General features: G+C 39.1%; 1 protein-coding gene across 1 annotated transcript in view; it reads right to left on the bottom strand.

The window, feature by feature from the left end:
* The window catches only part of ME1 (malic enzyme 1), a 153,222-nt gene that overhangs the window by 589 nt on the left and 139,373 nt on the right, over positions 1-13,260 (bottom strand). Inside the window, exons 10-13 of the mRNA XM_021546100.3 lie at positions 11,055-11,160; positions 8,094-8,236; positions 5,872-6,045; positions 1,580-1,678 (exon numbers count right to left, since the gene is read on the bottom strand). Of these exons, the coding sequence (XP_021401775.2) occupies positions 1,580-1,678; positions 5,872-6,045; positions 8,094-8,236; positions 11,055-11,160 (522 nt within the window). The remainder of the gene's footprint in view (positions 1-1,579; positions 1,679-5,871; positions 6,046-8,093; positions 8,237-11,054; positions 11,161-13,260) is intronic.

The following is a 13,260-nucleotide window of genomic DNA, read 5'->3' as shown; positions in this document are numbered from 1 at the left end:
TTCAGACTGTCACAAATACAGTGCTCCTCTCTGCACAGTAGTGTTTTAGCTTTTACTGTCCAGTGGTGGATAAAATATTCCACAAGCTCCAAACAATGAGATACAATTTCTGCTTTTCTCTCATCACTTTATCCTGGTTTACCATCTTCCCAAAGCACTGTACGAAAATTTGTTCAAAGTTTCCATGCACTTTGCATATTATGGAAGTTTAGTATTTGACATAGCTTGATAATATACTTCCAAAAAAAGTAAACTCATGGGAAAAAGTAGTCCTATGCAGTGCACAGCATGGCTGGGAGAAATACAAATATTTGCTGCTCTTTCCTCACCCAGATCATACCTAAGTGAATCAATTATGCATCACAAATACAGCTGTACAAAAATTAGTTTAGTAGGGGTTGGAGCTGTCTCAACACATCAAAGTAGCCTCTCACATCTGAAGATCACCTACTTGAAAAAAATCTTCAGACTGGACATTAATTTGTGAAACGAACTCTGGCAGACAGGTTTTATGCAGCAGCACTGTGAAAAGATCTGCTTGAAACTCTTTTGGCAAACACTCTAATGCTCCTCCTTTGAATAAAAAGGAGATGTTCTTCTTCCTGCTTTTCTTAGCTCTCTTTAAAACATGAATGTTCTAATTTGGTGAGAAGCTGAGACCCCAAGTCACCTTATTAAGACTTTTTTTCTAGAGTTAATCTGAATCCCAACTCCATTTGATTGAGAAGCACTTTGGGTGTTTATGTAAGGGTATCTTCAGGTCTGTGGACATAATTATCATTGTTGGATAAGGTCTGAATTCATACCCGATGTTTGGTATTCCAAAATATTTTGATAGTGTTCCTCTCCTGGAAAAGGCAGAGGCCTCTTGGGTTGGGTTGTATGAGCCAGAATAAGTATTTTCAGGAATAAAGTTTCAACGGAGAACAGGCAGAAAGAATCACTTGGTAACATTTTCCTTCTTTAGTATTTTCTATAACACGCACAAATAGAGGATGAATTTCTATCACTGAGTTTCTGCCAAATGCAGAGCCAGTTTCATTTTTCCTGAGGAATTTAAGTAACATTTTCACAGAATAGAATTTGCCTAAGAAGACATGAACTTTGAGAAGGATTTTTCTTTTCTTAAACATATAGAATGAATGCAGCTATGGAAACTGTCTCAAGTATAAGGGTTTGTTGTTACTCTTTCAAAAGCATATGAAGTGGAATTACTCACAGTAAGGTGACAAAGAGAGAAAACAAAAATTGTAGGAAAAAAGGTCACACAGGACAAGCAAAAAGTTGAAACTGATAACCATGAAGGTCCAAAAGCCCTTCAGCTGTGCAGCTGAAGGCATGACTGTGGTGGACAGCAGAGTCTGTGCTCTACAGACATACACACTTGCTGTAGATCCACAGCTCTCCTTGTATTTGGATTGCCTTTACATTTCTCAATTTAAAATTTAATTTTGAAACTGCTGCATGTCCAATATCAATTCATGTAAACCAACTTGTGTCAAGGTGTGTTAGGTGATTAAATCAAACCATGTACAGCTGGTGGGAAGACAAAAAGCCACAAAAGGCTGAAATTACTTACCCTCACAGCAATTTTCAGTGACACGTCCTGAATAGTGACTAATGGAGGGTAGAGGCGACCTTCCTGTAAATTTTCTTCTGTAACTTGCTGCGCTATAACCTGAAATAAAACAAACGTGTAAGTTGACATGCAGATGCAGCTGTAGCTTGATTAGACAGTGATATTGTCTTTAGCAAAGAAATTTTTCTGCTTTGGCAACTTCCACAGATACGGCTTAATCCACCTAGACAGCATGTTTTAGAACCACATTTGTCATTAGGAGAAGCTACACAAGAATTGGAAATGTAGGGAGTTATGCCTTTTTCTCACTCAGACAATAAAAATTATTTGAGTAAGTCCATGACACACATAAACTAGCAAACAGTTCACTGTGAGATTTAAATTCCAGCCAGCAATTGCAGGTGCGTCAAAGACTTCTAAAATATAAAGAAGCACCTGTAATTCTGACAGTTGTCACATTAACCTGTGCAGGGAACAGAACTGAAACCCTTAAGTGTAAATGCTCTGAATGAAATTACTGGCAGCTGGTATTTCTGCTGTCATTAGCTACAATTTGTTTGTCTTTTAGGAACCTGAGATAGCCTTTCAGGGTGATCCAGATGCGGATAGAAGGAAAACTTTGCTATGGGTAACATCTGGTGGAGCCATGTATGACACACTAAGAGGTTTTGAAAACACCAGGAAAGTCCAGGAAACACTGAGACTTGCAACTGATAACAAAGCCCAAAGAGAAAGCAAGAAGTGCACTTTTGAGGGAATATTCTAGGAAAGTACTTGAAAACAAAGCACAAACAAAACTTTCTGCATTTCCTGTCACATCGAGTAAGAGGACCCTGTACATGTGCTTGTAAACATCCAGGACTGCATCAGAACAGGTGTCTGGATGCATCCCTTCCAACAGAAGCAGGTAAATAGTTTGAACTAAAGTAACCCCAGTTTCAAAAGGACTCAGTGTTCTCTTATGCAGTCTAACTAGAATGTTGGTAGCTGTCATAAGTTCTTCCTTTTGGAGTTAAAATGCTGCCAAGATCAATAGGCTCTTGAGTATAACAAGTGAAGAAGTATTTGTTTACATTTAAACCTGATCTTGAGAAATACAGCAGAGAAAAACCCTCTAGGGGGAGCTAAGAGAATGTAAAATCAAGTTACTACTCTCCATAACAGCAACCAGGTTATTTCAAAATTGTATACAGCCCTTTGATGTGCATCTGAATGTAAGGAGGCACACAGAACATGAGGGGTCCCTGATGTCAACAGCTTAAGAGGGCTCTGCAGGAAAGGTGAAAGCAGAAGAAATCAATAGCAAGTTGCTCTTACTGCAATGCATCACTGAAAATTAAAGGTTCAGGAGTGGAGTACTTATCTTTTGTGATTCTGTTTTTGATAGAAGGCAAGCCACAAAATATTTGGGCAGTGCTCAAAGTGGAAGAGGTAGCAAGATCAACTGTACAGATGCCATGCTGTTCCTTCAGACATACTAGTGTAACAGCATTGGAAACTATGCAAAAACATGAACCCAAAGAGAACAACACCCTCTTCATGTGGTGTTTGAAAAACACTCCTTGAAAACATCAGATCAGTGGCAGGGGGAAAAAATGATGAAACAACATGTGGGATTACTGAGAAAATAAGAGGTGTCACAGAAAACATAATTGTGCCAATGTATAAATCCAGAATGTAACACCACTTTGAGCAGGGGGTGGTTTTTCTCCACATGCTTCAAACAAGAATGGGGTAGAATCATGAGGGGGTATAGAGAATAAAAAATATGATTTTTTTTTTTTTTATCAAGGAAACAAAAGAAATTAGACTTGGGAGAAAAAGATAAATCTGAAAAGAAATGCAAAAGACAACTGAAGGCAAACATTTCTTATGGTGCTGTAGGGAAACCAAATCATCAAATAGCAGAAAATCCTGAGTTTCTTTTTCCACAGGACTCATAATCAAAGTGTGACACTAATTGACAAAAGATGTTAAAATGCATAAACTTTAAAATGCATGTTTAAAAAGCCACTAGGCTCATTTATGTAGGAGAAACCCATACAGAGTTAAAACAACCAGCACAGGAAGCCCATACAGTAAATGTTGCCAGAATCTGAGAAGGCATTTCAGCAGAAGTATTGCTCTGTATTTCTCTTATTTATCCTCTTTTCCTCAGCTTCTGCTAGTGATTGCTTTCACAGGAAGGTACCAAGCTGTTTGGATCCTAGGTACAACAAAATGGCATAAAGCAAATGGGGGCATCTTGGTTTTAAAAGATTTTGTAGGATTATTTCTGAACTAAACTGCAAGTCACACATGCAAGACTATTTCATTAGTTCATAATCCTCTGCCTCTTTTGTTGTGTTTGGTAGGCAACATCCCTCGCCATCACAGAACAACTGCCTGCAGTTAAGAGATATTACAGCTTACAGTACCTTAGATATATCATTAAAAGTTACACTCTATTTTACTTGGCAGGAAGGAAAGAACATTGAAGTCAAAATCTGTTCTAGTTATAATAATTACTTATTTGTGACTTCAATCTGGTTTAATTGGAGAGGTGGCAAAGCAAGAAGCAGGAGGTGCACGCATGCAGCTTGGGCTGCTTTCTTTTTGTAATTTCTTTTTTTTCAGGTAAGCTACCTTGGCAATCTAAGAAGGTCCCTCTACCCAAAATGCATGGGTTAGGGTGTCTAAATTGTGCAGCATCTGGGATGCTTCCATTTCAAATGAGGTATACTAAAGACTATTCTAAAACTCCCATGAAACTATTCTGATTTTATCCTTACAGTAAAAAAGCCAAAAACATAAAAAAAAAAAAGAGCACTTTTGCTTTTGCTTTGCATGTAATTATTCAGCTAAGGGCCTATACAGCCCTGCCAGCCTTCACAGTCCTGAGACCTCTTCTGGCAGACTCCTCTGGCACCCATCAGCTCAACTCAGCCAAGCCCAGACCCCCTCACCCGTAAGGAGACCAGATGTGAAATCCCTGAGCTGGGAGCAGAACGGGGAGCAAGCTACCCAGGGAGCCTAACACCAACAGAACTTTCTATGCAAGACAAAACTCACATTTTTATATGTCAAACTTCTCTAGAGATTTTACTAGGGGAAAGGAACTGTATAGCAAAACCTGTACCAAAGAGTCAGGAAAGAATGTCTACCTCAAGTGAGAATTTAAAAGTTTCCTCACACTTTCTGATACTATTTTAATTCCCTGACCATTACATTTCTTTGTTCAGAACTGATTTTTTTCTGACTTCATAGACTGTCATATGAAACAAGTTCAATCCACACATTTGCCACCTTTTATCATCAGCTCTCACCAGGAACCATTTCACACAAACCAAAATGAAGCAACTTCTACAACAAAATAGGGCAACTTTAACACAGCAGTTTAGATCAGGAAGCAAGGATCACCATATCCAAGTGAAATTACAAAGGAGGACTTAAAGAGAAGATATAATTACCCAAAGGCTGAGGAGATGGATCATTGCCCTTTTATGATGGTTAAAGCCAGTGGAGACAGGCTGGGCTTTTTACTAACTTTAAAGATGGAAATTGTGAATGTCTTTCTTACAGAGGGCAGGCTGTTAGCAAACCTCTTTGAAGATGCCATAGCATGCACCATAAAAAACCTCTGAAAGTCCAGCAAGGACAGCATCCAAGTGCCCAACCCTTAAGAAAGCTTTGTATGACATACTGCCTGTCATAGGATCACATTGCCTATCAGCTGCCCTTGAGTGAGAGCCAAGGACTACTTTCTTCCCTTTAAACCATGAAGAGCACAGAAGGAGCAAGAATCTGGAATGAAATATTCCTTAGAGAAGCTGCAGGAGCTGAATAATGCATGCACACATCTGCTAATTGGTACAGCATTTTTTCCCTCTTTTTTATTGCTCCATAGCTCAAATTTAAACACTTCTTGTAAGCAAAAAAAATCACACGAGTCACCCCAAAGCTACTAACATCAAACATAGTAATTCTTTTCAATCTAAAATCAAGCCAATGTGTCCTTGCATGCAAACTGTACATATGTGCATATGCTACCTGTGGTAGCACAGTACTGAAATCTTTTTTTTTTATCCTTCCCAACAGAAGGTAAAGTTTATGTCAGGTGAGCCTAGGCCAAGTGTTAACTTTTTAAAAATTACTTGTCCAAATACAATTTATAAAGAACAATACACCTTACAAATAAAGGCCTTACACAGAAAGCAGTATTTTTCCCATTTTAAAGTTTAGTGCTTCCTGTTTATTGCTCATTAATACTAAGTCACTAAATTAAGGAATTAAAATTATTTTGAATACAGTACCTCAGCAGTTGTGAGGAATACATTCTCATCAATATGTCTCATTCCACATGAAATAACACCAAGGGCAACTCCTGGGAACACATAGGAATTGTTACCCTGTCCAGGATAGAGAGTTTGTCCACTTGGAAGAGTGACAGGATCAAAAGGACTTCCACTGGCAAAAATCCCACGTCCCTAAATTGTAAGAAGAAAAAGAAAGCACATTAATTGAAAGATTGCTGTTGAAATATTTCTCACATCCTTTTAAATAACCACCAATGTGGAAGCTGGGTTGAATCTATTTAGCATCTCTTCTGAGAAGATGTTAGAGCTACTTGAATATGTCTCAAGAACATCAGGATGCAGATGCTGGAGATCACTGGTGATTCTCTCTGTCTGTCTAACCCAATCTGTACCATTTAGAAGAAGGGAAACTGAAGCTAGAAGTCATTATTCACTGTGTGAATCCATGCCAGAAGAAGCTCCATGGGAAGTACAGAATTGTGAAACCCAAAGTGGGCAATACTGCTGTGGTAGCAACAATGATACTACTGGACCTTTTTCCTAACAGCAAAAAAACCAAAAAAATGACACTAAGGCAACTAAATGTTGTGCTTTTGGATGGGGTAATTTCTGAGTAGCTGTGGGCAGGCAGAGCTCTTTCTTCCCAATCCCACACTTCAGGCCCTTGAGCCCATTCCACAGCTCAACAGAATGACCAAGGTGCAAGCTCTGTCCCAGGAACATCATCCCATAGAGCAACTGCTCAGGTCAGTGTGGAACCTCCTCTGCCAGGACCTTGGGGGTCCCCTCTTTGTAAAATACTGAGTAGGGTGAAGGCACCAACTCAGGCACCTGCCAGTTGAATGTTTCCCAGCAGGTTTTTAGAATGTTTCCCAGCAGGTTTTTGGGTAATGCCAGGTAGGACTGTGGCTGGCAGGGCTCAGGTATCATGCCCAGACTGGTACAGGCAGGCAGCAGGGAAGAGCCAGCCTGTCTGGGGGAATTAAGAGATTTTAGCTATATATGGGTACAAATTACACTGTAACACTTGTCCTGAGCACAAGAGATCTGCCTCTAACTCAGTTTACTTGCAGCTCATGTGCACTGCCACAGGCTCAGTGTCTGCAGCCCAAAAGCCCCTGGCTCCAGCCTCTCTGGGGAGGGAGCACCCTCAAATTCCAGCAGTGAATTTAGGAGGGGACAAAAAGTCAGCCTTTATTTATGCTAGCACTGCTAACGTGATAAATATCACTGTTAAATACTTCAAAAGCACTTTGTATCAAAAATATCTCTGCCTATTTTAGAGAACTGGAAATTGAAATGCATTATAGTGCATTTAAAAATAGGCCACTGTTGCTATTCAGCTCTTCAGAAGAATATTCTGTTTTGTTTGGTGTCATGCACTATAATTCTGGCCTGCTTATTATATGTTTTGGTGACAGATCAAATATTTCAGAGTGTCTTTTGCTCTGTTTACCACATGTGGTTACCCACTACAACCAACCCTTCATGTAGATTGCTTCCCTGGCTCCTGCACTGTGCTGTAATTACATCCGTGCTGTGGAGAATGGACATGCTAAATTTGTCTTTTAAACACTGAGAAACTGTCATTCAAAATGCCCTGTATTTGACAAGAAATCCAAATATACCCACTATGAAATACATACAGTCAGGTACATACACATTTTAAATTCTAGGCTGAATTACAGGATAATGTGTTTATCAGTACTTCTATAATAATTAAACAAGCTCAGTTCTATTAATTTTACCTATGTTTATGTAACAGAAAACTTAGTAAGAAGAGTCAGTTACCCCAGTTCTTAAAACAGAACAATTTTAAAGATTCTGTTTCATGTATTGAAGTATTTTCTTACCCTAAAGAGTATTTATGAAATCTCAAATGAAAATCATGCCACTGTGTGTATATATTACACAAAATGGTACAGTTCATAATGCTTTAATGATTGCTGGTGACTGATGCTTTGGTTATAATAAAGATTATGAGTGTTGTCTACACCAATAAAAGCTATGAAATGTTTTTATGAAAGTGCAAGCACACAGTGAATTCAGTGAAATTGCCTTGATAAAATCTGAAAAAATTGTTACTTAATTTAACTCATTTTATGTATGTACAGAGACATGATTAGTACTTGCTACTCAACCCTCTGTCCTCCTCCCTTTTAAAATTTAATTTCAGACTTTTCATGACTTATACTGGAAAGATGTTAATCTTTGGTTACCTGTGTGTATTTGTAGCACTGCTCAGCAGTGCATTCTGCTTTGCTGGTAGGATTGCTGAGAGCAAAAATTATAGGACGTTTGTTTAGAGCAGCCATATCCTGAAGAATTTGTGTAGTAAAAGCACCACCAATTGCAGCAACTCCTAAAGAAGAAAAACACACATATAAAAAGTAGACAAATTAAATTAGTTCAAGGTAAGACAGGTATGTCACTTGTAAAAGAATAGAGCTCCTTTTCCTCTTTCTTCCTCTTTAAAATGGAGTTCAACCTTTTTCCTAACATGTAATTGAAATAAAGGTTTGTATAAAAGATTCTGCAATAGTGAAACTTCAGTATTAACCCTAGCATAAGGCAGAACCTATTTGCCCCTGTACAATCTGGTGATTTTCTCTAATCCCTTTACTCAGGCCCTTTGTGTAAAATAAAAATGTTATCACTTAACCTGCAGCTAGGTCCAGTATGGACTAGACAGATGAAGCTCTGAGTCCTAAAGTTTTGCAACAGACTGGATAGTTTCTGCTAAATTCAGTGTGTCAGATTTCAGGTTTTTTCTGACATGATGAATAAAGTCTCTGCCTTCTACATCTGAGCTGAGATGACAAATAATAATTTTGAGTCTAGGCCTTCCCTGACAGCAAGAGTTTTTCTAATACATCCCTTTTCATTGCACCAGAGATGCTTTTTTATTCCCTATACTGTCCACACTTATAAATGCTGCTCTTAGGAACTGAATGCCACTCTTGCAGGATGAAATCATCTAACTTAGGTTGCACTCTGCTGCATTGCAGACTTGCAGCCCGTACTTAGATCTTGGACCTCAGGCAATTCACAACCGATGATGGGGGTGTGTGATGTTTTTGAGATGCCAAGTACATCCATACTTCTGAATAATCTGCAAGAGCTAGGAATTCAAGGATATCCACATCTTCAGTGAAAATAAACAGATAAATAGATCTTGGAGTAAAACTAAGGATCTTTATTTTATTGGAGGCCTCTCTCACCTGGCTTGGAGAGAAGGTAGCCTCCTTTTTTCTCAGAGACCCTGGTGCCTGACACCCCATTCTACTTTCCACACAGCATCTGAGTTTCAAAAGCAGGGAAAAGAGATTGTTTTCCCTCTCTTGGGGAGTGGAAATGTTTCAAAGCCCAGGCTGGGAGAGGAGAGACTGGAACTTGAGCCTTTCTCAGGTCAGTACTGTAACATCTCACCACTGATGCTCAAATGAGCATCCTGACAGTGCCCAGTCTAAAAGGAGAGCCCCAGGTCCTTGGGGGAAGGTGAAAAGGGCCCTCAATGCCCAGAGCTGACTTTAAGGTTGTGCTTCAGGAGTAATATTTCTTTAAGACATCTCCAAGTATTTTCTGACTGATTCCACACTGTCACATACTACAAAATATCATCTGTCACATATTACTATTTTTTGCAATTCTGAGCTCTCTGTACTTGACCTTCTATGAATGGACAAAGATGCTTAGATGCAAAAGCTCCGACAGACCAACTGGGCCACTCTGTCTTTGATGAAGACAGAGCCTGTCTTGTATAAAAGCCTGTTATAAACCTTAGTTTCTGGTTAAATCTTCAGCTGCCAAGTGTTTAATGTCTTCTAAAACTGCTTCTGGACAGACAACAGTAAGAATGACAACTATCTTCTGACTTAAGATAAAACAAAATGCTTATGGCTATTTTTTTTAATTGCAGTCTCTTAGATTGGGTCTATCTAAATTAAGGCTTTTCCTTGAGCCATTGCAGGCAATGAAATGTGTATAAGCATTTGCTCAGACAGAGCTAAGTAAAACAGTGGGAGGACTATCAATGTATTTCCCCATGACTCCTGGTACTCCAGGGAACATACTGAATGTCTAGTCACTTAAACCAAAAATCCCCAATATTAGTTTCTATTGCTGTTTCTGATGTAAGAGACTTCATTATACAGAACTGATAAGAGAAAGTGACCTTGAGGGAAGAGTCACATAGGTTTATACATAAAAATTACATACAATAAAACCCCTATTTCATTTCAGCAAATCTTCCCTAAGCATCCACACACCTTTATCTGGACAAACAGTCCTTCATTGTATTCTTCTGTCCCTCTAGCTTTTTCAGTCTTGTAGTATACTAAGTAAATTCTCTGGACCACTTGGTCTCCTCTTCCAGTCATATCTTTGTGTAGCACAGGAAAAGAAACACGTTACTTCACTGATGACCACTGGCAAAAGTGGATTTTATTGAACAAGGACCATGTAGTGTAGGCATAGTCAAAAAGGTAGCTGGTAAAATGTAGGATAATTATCACTGTGGCATTTCAGTTTTCTAGAACCTGATGAATGACTTTACTAGCTAGATAGATTAATCTTCAAGTTTTACTTATTTAAAAAAAGACCAAGAGTGCTTGCAGCTCATTCCTGAAACTGTCACTGAAATAAAATAACCAAACTACAGAGAGCTGAGCAATCCATTATTGAGATCTTAATCCTTCAGCTTTTACAAAAGAAAAATCTGCATTTTGCAAAATCTGCATTTTGGTCTGCAAAAAGGATTACTGGCTAAGGACCTAAATGTGAGCAAAGAGAAGACTCAGATACAGCACCCTCATGTTTGCGTAGCTTTACATGAGCTTAGCTCAGCTTTCTCACTCTAAATTTGAGGTTATTTGTATTAGACCTTCCACATTACACCAGAAGTAATTTAGGAAGGTGGTAAGGTCCTCCATCAGATGTTTAAACCCAGTCAGATTCTTTCCCCTGTAAAATGGATGGCTCAGAATGAAAGCAGTGTTACATGCTTGGATAGTTACTATTTGTTCAGTTGCTTAATAGAGTCCATTATGCACCTAGTGTTTTCTGAAAACACACAAAGGTAAACTCTGTTCAGAGGAATTTGATCTTCTCTTCACACAAAGCCACATCCCCAGTTTTTTCAACAAAGAATAAGGTCATTGCCTTAAAGTCAAAGAAATTACCTATTAGCACGGACGGTTTTATATCTTTTACAATATCTTCTAGATTTTTCATTTCACGATGTTCGTGGGCGAAACGCTGTTTCTCATGTGTTAATGAGGCACGCCCCTGAGTATGGAACAACAAGAAAAATAAATTTAAGTTTACTGGAACTTAATATCCTGTTTATGTATCTGGTTTAACACATCCTATTTTCATTTCTATTTTTGCATCTATCATATCAAACAAAATTACACCGTGTACAGCTAATATGCTTAGGATAATTTAGGACTAATCTATTTGTTTTAGCAGTCAATAAATTCAGTAATTGTACTTTAAATCAAAAATAGCTGTAGAACCCCACAGTATTAACATCTACTTGAGCAATTATACGAGATTTGTAACTTAGCAAAATAAAAATAGTTTCTCCTAGCTTTGTCAGCTTTGCTCTTGTCTGAAAGTATGGAGACTATATGGTGTGAGTATTTAGACTATAGTGGAGTGTACATTTCTCTTCACATTTTTCATATTTAAGCCATTTACTATTAAGGATTGAATATAAAAATAATTCTAACCAGATGTCTGGTGCACTGTTTCTGCATTAGCAAAATTGACTCAGCTGTGAAAAAACTTTTGCCCTGATCTCTACTGGCAATTTCCACCCACCAGTGGCCAACAAGGTCTCCAAATGGAATATATTAGGTGCAGGAGAAAGGGCTATAGAGCATCATTGACATTGACCTGGGCTGCATCGTGGGTTTGAGCTCAGTGTAACGTGGAGAGCAGGATGAGAATGGGCCAGAGTCTGTGAAAATGCTGTTAGTTGTCTAAATATGCAGAGCTTTGTCTATACACAGATATCTGAAAATTTCAGCAGAAAAGTTTAAAATGAGCACACCTCTGCCCCTTGTTTTAGTCTCAGACCTGCAGAAAATATCACTGCAAAGTCACTTTTCAAACACAAGTCTAGAAGATGGCTCCAGCCCTTCAAACATCCTTCCATTTCAGACAGAAAGATGCAGATTAAACAGATATATAGGGAAGTACATGAGGAAAATTGAATGCTGAATGTAATTTTCACCAAATAGCCAGAACAGATATGTACTGTCTCCGCAGCCACAGCTTTTACAACTGATAAGATGCAAGTTTCCTTAATCTTAGCAAGTTTATTAAGGCTACACATAAGTATTGGAACAGAATTCATTCCATGGTTCCACCAAAGTCAATAAATTTGAAAATTCTGGCTCAATTTAGGCCTGCATACACCATCAGACATAAGCCACAATTAGCTTTTCTAACAAAACTGAGGAAGCCAGTGCTTCATTTCAGACCATGCTTCTGCAGTGTGGCAGCGTGTGCCCATGCTGGTCCCATCACTGAAGCTCCTCTGCTGATCCTAGCTCAGCACCACCAGAGCTGGTGGGCAGAAGAAGAAGCTGTTTCTCATTTCCATCTGCAAGGAAAAGCATTTCCATGCCAAAGGTGCCACAGGAAGCTGCCATGTGGTCAGGGCTGACTGAGCTGCTCTGCCCCACAGCATGCCAGCTTCTTTTGGCTCACCCATGATTACAGGGCATTTCCACAGATCTCTCTTTTCTACACATTTTTATGTCTGGATGGGCTTATGCAGGTCTTAAGTGTTCTCCTAGAGTGATTGGAACAGAAAAACTGAGATAGGGGCACTTGATTTCCTTGGTGGATAAAATGTGGAATTGTCAGCCCTGAGGGAATGCCGCAGTATTGATCATTTTTGGCGTGTTTGTGACTGAATCATTCCACCACCATATGCATTTTGCAGCCTGTCATTTCCCAGCATCCCAGCAGATGTCCCCACAGTCTGCACACACACTTTGGACCCATCTCATTTTAAAGCAGGAACTTTCCTTAATGTTTTCAAGGGAAAAATATGAAGCTTTCTTTTTAATCAGCAACGAAAAAGAAACCCCAACATTTATGCTTCCAGACCAAAAGCTTGTTGCTAGGATTAACTCAAAATACTATAATAAAAGCCACTTCTCATTCTAATCTGCTGATTGGTTGGAATTGAAATGCTTGGTGGCAGTTTGCTGGCGAGCCAGGAGTGAGTGCCCTGGGCCACCATCTGCCACCCAGGCTACTTCTTGAGATGGTTCCTTTATGGTTCATCATGTTGGTGCTGAGGAGGCCAGTTTTTCATCTGACCTTAAAACACAACCTCTAGGAGACTACCTTGGGCTATCAAGGAAAAAA

Source organism: Lonchura striata, chromosome 3 (genome assembly GCF_046129695.1).
Source record: "Lonchura striata isolate bLonStr1 chromosome 3, bLonStr1.mat, whole genome shotgun sequence".
Classification (NCBI taxonomy): domain Eukaryota; kingdom Metazoa; phylum Chordata; class Aves; order Passeriformes; family Estrildidae; genus Lonchura; species Lonchura striata.
The sequence above is the reverse complement of the archived record's forward strand: the minus strand, read 5'-3'. Positions and strand labels throughout refer to the sequence as shown.